At 40.3% G+C, this 4,879-nt stretch overlaps 1 protein-coding gene across 1 annotated transcript; it reads right to left on the bottom strand.

Annotated features, from left to right (window-relative positions):
* Window positions 1-1,384: 1,384 nt before the first annotated feature.
* LOC132181773 (pectinesterase inhibitor 6-like) lies at window positions 1,385-1,897 on the bottom strand. The gene has a single exon (XM_059595009.1). The coding sequence runs from the start codon at window positions 1,895-1,897 to the stop codon at window positions 1,385-1,387; it is 513 nt and encodes a 170-aa protein (XP_059450992.1).
* Window positions 1,898-4,879: the final 2,982 nt, after the last annotated feature.

The following is a 4,879-nucleotide window of genomic DNA, read 5'->3' as shown; positions in this document are numbered from 1 at the left end:
GGCGACCTATGGCCTAGATTAAAATACTCATAGGTAAGTCGAGCCGATAAAAGAGAAAGTTCTACCACAAGATCAGTGTTGATAGAGTGGGCCGCCATGGACATTAGCTGTGGAAAACATGGTGGTATGTTACAATCCTTACGTCCTACATGAGTTTTTCACTTTTATGTTAAGATTTATCACTTTTTAAAATTTCTTAATGCAATATCAGACCAGGCCTTAATAGACCAGATCTCACACAAAAGCACCTGGTTGGCAACTTTTGTCAACCTATTAAATGTAGGGGTGAAAAGGTGGGGGGTTATTAACTGCCCGCTAACCGCTTTTAAAGGTGGTTAGAAAAAATCACTAATCGTTAACCGCTAATTGCATATATATATATACACATACATGAAACAACGTCGTTTTTGAGAATTTCACTTTTATATTAGGATTTGACACTAAATTTTGACGGGAAGGTTAACATAGCAAACTTCTAAAAGATAGTTACCTGAAATTGATACTTTTTAGTGATGAAACATTTGGGGGTGGTAAGTGAAGTTTTCATTTTTATTTTTATTTTTTCATTGAGTTCATTTTTTCCTTTTTACTAATATTTATGCCTGTATTAATAAAACCAATTCGAGGATATTGTTGTAATTTAACTTTTATATCCTTTATAAATAAGTTCTTCAAGATTAAGGTTTTAGAGCTATGGTCTTCCTCTCCGAGGCTCAGAACCCACCTTCTTTGCCGAATGCATCCTAACAATATCCCTTAGCACTGCTATCTCTTTGATTCATGTTGATTTGGTTATCCTTATTTTGTCTTTCTTTGTTTTGACATTTACACATAGTTCTTCTTAGGAACCTATTTTCCAAGGAAATTGTTTCCAGGAGTTTATCTGTGCGTAAAACAAGTTAATAATCCTGTTCGCTTGAGCTTTCTCCTTTATTAGTCCAAGGAGATTTGCTCCAATGTTATTGGATTACATTTTTATTTCAAACCCAGTAAGGAATTTCTTTTTACCATTTTTGTAGGAATTCTTGTCGAAGCGAATATAATCTAGTGGATTTTTGGTTTTGAAGTGTTTCTTTGTATTGCCTATTTTATTTGACAGAATCTCCATTAACCACAGTTAATTTGATTTGCAACACATAGGGAGATACTCTGTTACATGATCTAACTTTCAATTTGATCTCTTCCTTTTTTCGTCTCTGACAAATTTGTAGGCGATGGATTCTGCTATAACAGAAAAACACAAGATAAACTACTAAAGATTAGCATTAAACATGTTTGAAATCAGGTAAAGCCAATTGTATAATGGAGGGATTTCTTTTTTTTTTTTTTTTAATATGGTAATTTTTGTTTAGAGTATGAGGGTAGGAAGAGATTAGCAGCCCTTTCATGTCAGTTGCTTGGCAATGGACAAGACAATGCTGCAAAGCTGGCTAAATGTGGTGCCCTGATTGCCTATTGGAGTCTTGCCGGGTGCCATTTCCTCGATGCTTTGATCACATGTGTCAGCATCATCCATGGCAGCCGACAAATATGTACTAATGTCGTAATTCTTGGTTATAATGGCAGTGCTGGAATCATCAAGTTGTTCAAGTGCATCTTGGTAGAGCTCATTGCAGTCTGTCAGGGCAGCCTTAATCGGCTTGCTCGATGATTTGAGCAGTTTTTTCACTTGGTCATGTATTTGCGTTGCTGTGGATGTTGCATGCTTTAGTGCAACTTTGGCCAGAACTTCATAACTAGTTGCAGCACGGCTTTCTGGGTCATTTTCAAGAGTTTTTCTGCACAATTCCTTGTACAGAGTGGTATCACAAGCTTTGATGATCAAATTTTGAGCAAGAATTTGGCTTGGCAAGAGAGTTACAAGCATCAAAAGGCATACCTTTGAAATGGTGTTCATCTTTGCTTTTGGCTTTCAAGAAAGTTTATGTTAGGGGCTTCTAATTAGATACACTAAAGTGTCTGTGTGTGTGTCTATATATATTGAGAGAGAGAGAGAGAGAGAGAAGTGTGTATGGGTTAGATTGATGCACTAGAGAAGCGCATGACCACACACAATCACTTGTTTAACAATGTTTCTCTCGGATTCTTATGGAGCTGGAGTCTGCACCATCCACTCCCTTCTTTTTAGCAAAACACTTTCAACTCCACTATATTAATTACTTTCTTTAGAACAAAATGCTATTTTAATCAATTATTCTGTTCGATTTTAATTGTGTACATGAACTATTTTTTTTAGTAAATCATGCTAAAAATTATATTGGAACATTTTTAAAATACCAATTAAAATGACAGAATTGATAGTTTAATAAGAAAGAAATTGAAAACTGGCAAATAGTTAAAGAACTATGATAATATTTTAAGTTTGAATTAATTATTTATTTTTCTTAATTAATAAGTCATTTGGCATTTTTTTTGACACGTTCCCAAAAAAAAAGGGGGGAAAGGGAAATGGAGATTCGGTCTAGTGACTTCCGCTTCATAAGTCGTGGTCTCCAACTAATTGAGCTATTTCTTGTAAGAAAGCCATTTGGCCTTTGGGTACTTGTTTGGATCCTATGTTGGCAAAGAGTGTATTTCGTAGTCATGAACATTGTCAATAATAGCACTCTGGTCTACTCCACTTCCTAACATTCCCAAATGCGACTCAAGAAAACTTTGGCCATGGTGGTTTTTGAACTGCTCCTGGAGAGAGAGAGAGAGAGAGCGAGAGACTTAACACCGATCTCCTCTATAGCCGCCTCCACTATCTAGATGCTCTCTTCTTGCTTTGTAGCAAATTTTGGAGCAGACCTTGAAGAGCCGTCTTTGCTCGCCCAAAACCCCCTCCCGCTACGCCACGGCCCCAAGGACAGAAACGTCAAGTGGGTGTTCCTTGGTTGCCCCGGCATCGAAAAGGGCACCTACTCTTTCTGCCTCTCCCACCTCCTCGGTGTCCCCCACATCGCCACCAGCAATCTCATCCGCGAAGAGCTCTCCTCCTTCGGTCCGCTCACTTGCCAAGTCCCTTAGGGTTCTATTTCTTTCTCTGTCAATTTCTTCTTCGTTTTCTTGGATTTTCCTAAATTCTTGTTCTTAAAATTGCATTTTATATAAACAATAGTTTTGGCAAAGCTAAATGGTGTCTTTTTTTAAGAAATGAAAAGATCATCTTCAACCTTCTTCTTCAACCTTTATCGGTTAGTCTAACTCTTTGACCTAATTACAAGAACATAAGAGATATGGTGTGAGTCATGAATCTTGTCTCTCATAGATATATTTGCCCCGTGATGCATGGCTAAGGGTGGGCAACTAGGAAATCTTGAAAAATTCTATGGGGTGTCAGGATAATTTTTAAGAGGTGGGGGGGCCATTTAACCCCTCTCGACCCCCTTAGCCATATACTCCAAGCGACCACCGCCATGACTTCCATCTACTCCTTATCCGAGTAACAACAAAGCTCCTCCATAATAATCATAAAATCCTCATACATGATACTTCTTTTTTGAATCATACTACCTCACCTGCTCCATACTATATGTGTAGCAGGACAACACCATAGAAAATGCCTTGTAGACTCCACTTCCACCCCAAAGTTTGGGCATAGAGGATCTGAAGAAAAAGTATGTAAAGATGGCTCAGCAATTAGCTAATGGAGAGCATCGATCGGTGGCCAAGGATCTAATGCAGAACATAAACCTCCCTTTCACTGATTGGGTAATGAGGTTTCTTCTTCCCGATAAGTTCAAGGTACCCCGTGTCGACAAGTACGATGGCAATGGAGACCTGTCGATCATAAGAAGAGCTTTCAAGCTCACCTCATTCTCCACACCCCCGACGACATAGCATGCAGAGCTTTCCCTTTGACTTTGAAGAGAGTTTCCAAATAATGGTTCGGGAGGTTGGTTCCCAAATCTGTGGACAACTTCGATTCCCTTGGACGCCAGTTTTTAAGCCAATTTCTGACAATCCGAAAGAGGAAGAAGAACCCTACCTACCTGTTGTCCCTTGTGCAAGGGAAAAATGAATCCTTGAAGGATTACATGCTGAGGTTCAACCGAGAGAAGCTGAGTGTAGAAAGCCTGAAGGAAGAGACGGTGCACTCGGCTTTGATGAACAGGATCAAAACCGGAGGGCCGTTGATGACCAAGCTAGCCCGGATACCTACTTTGGTAACTCTTCATCAGTTTATGAACAAAGCCAAATAGTTCATAAACCAAGAGGAAACCATCAGTGCCCTGATGAAATCCAAAAGGGAGAGTGGTTAGGGTGGAGCAAGCAGCAGCAAGGCAGCACTGGAAAGATCCACTAAGAAGAGAAAGGAGGAGAGGAGCCCGAAGAGTCTGGGGAAGTAGGTAAAGCCTTTCCGCCGACAGAACCAAAGATAGACTCCGCTGAATACCAGTGTGACTGAAGTGTTCATGGAGATTAACAAGGATCCCAATTTCAGATTGCCAGCGAAGATGAGGACTCCTCCTCAAAGACACAACAACCAAAAGTTTTGCGAGTACCACAATTACCATGGTCATCTGACCGAGGATTGCATATCTCTGCGGATGCAGATTGAAAACTTCATCAAAATGGCAAGTTGGTGACGTTATTGGCCGACGAAAGAGAGAAGGGTAGGATCCCTCAGGAGCACCAGCCTCTGCGGCTGGAGGTGAATCATAAAGGCCTCGAATGAGGACAAGATCAAAGAAGAAGAGGCAATGAGCCGAGGAGAGATCAGGACGACCACAAAAATCCTCGGAATCAAGATGTGATTGGTGAAATTCACACAATTTCTTGAGGGATAGCTGGTGGAGGAGAGGCCAACTCTACGAGGAAGGCTCACACAAGGAGAGTGAATGTAGAGGAGGTTCTCCTTCTTGAAAGGCCATCAATGGCTAACCGTGCCATTCAC

The sequence above is a fragment of the Corylus avellana genome, chromosome ca5, assembly GCF_901000735.1.
Source record: "Corylus avellana chromosome ca5, CavTom2PMs-1.0".
Taxonomy (NCBI): Eukaryota; Viridiplantae; Streptophyta; class Magnoliopsida; order Fagales; family Betulaceae; genus Corylus; species Corylus avellana.
The sequence above is the reverse complement of the archived record's forward strand: the minus strand, read 5'-3'. Positions and strand labels throughout refer to the sequence as shown.

What these genes read in the sequence shown, in the direction of transcription:
- LOC132181773 (XM_059595009.1), bottom strand. Translation starts at nt 1,897, where the DNA reads ATGAACACCATTTCAAAGGTATGCCTTTTGATGCTTGTAACTCTCTTG.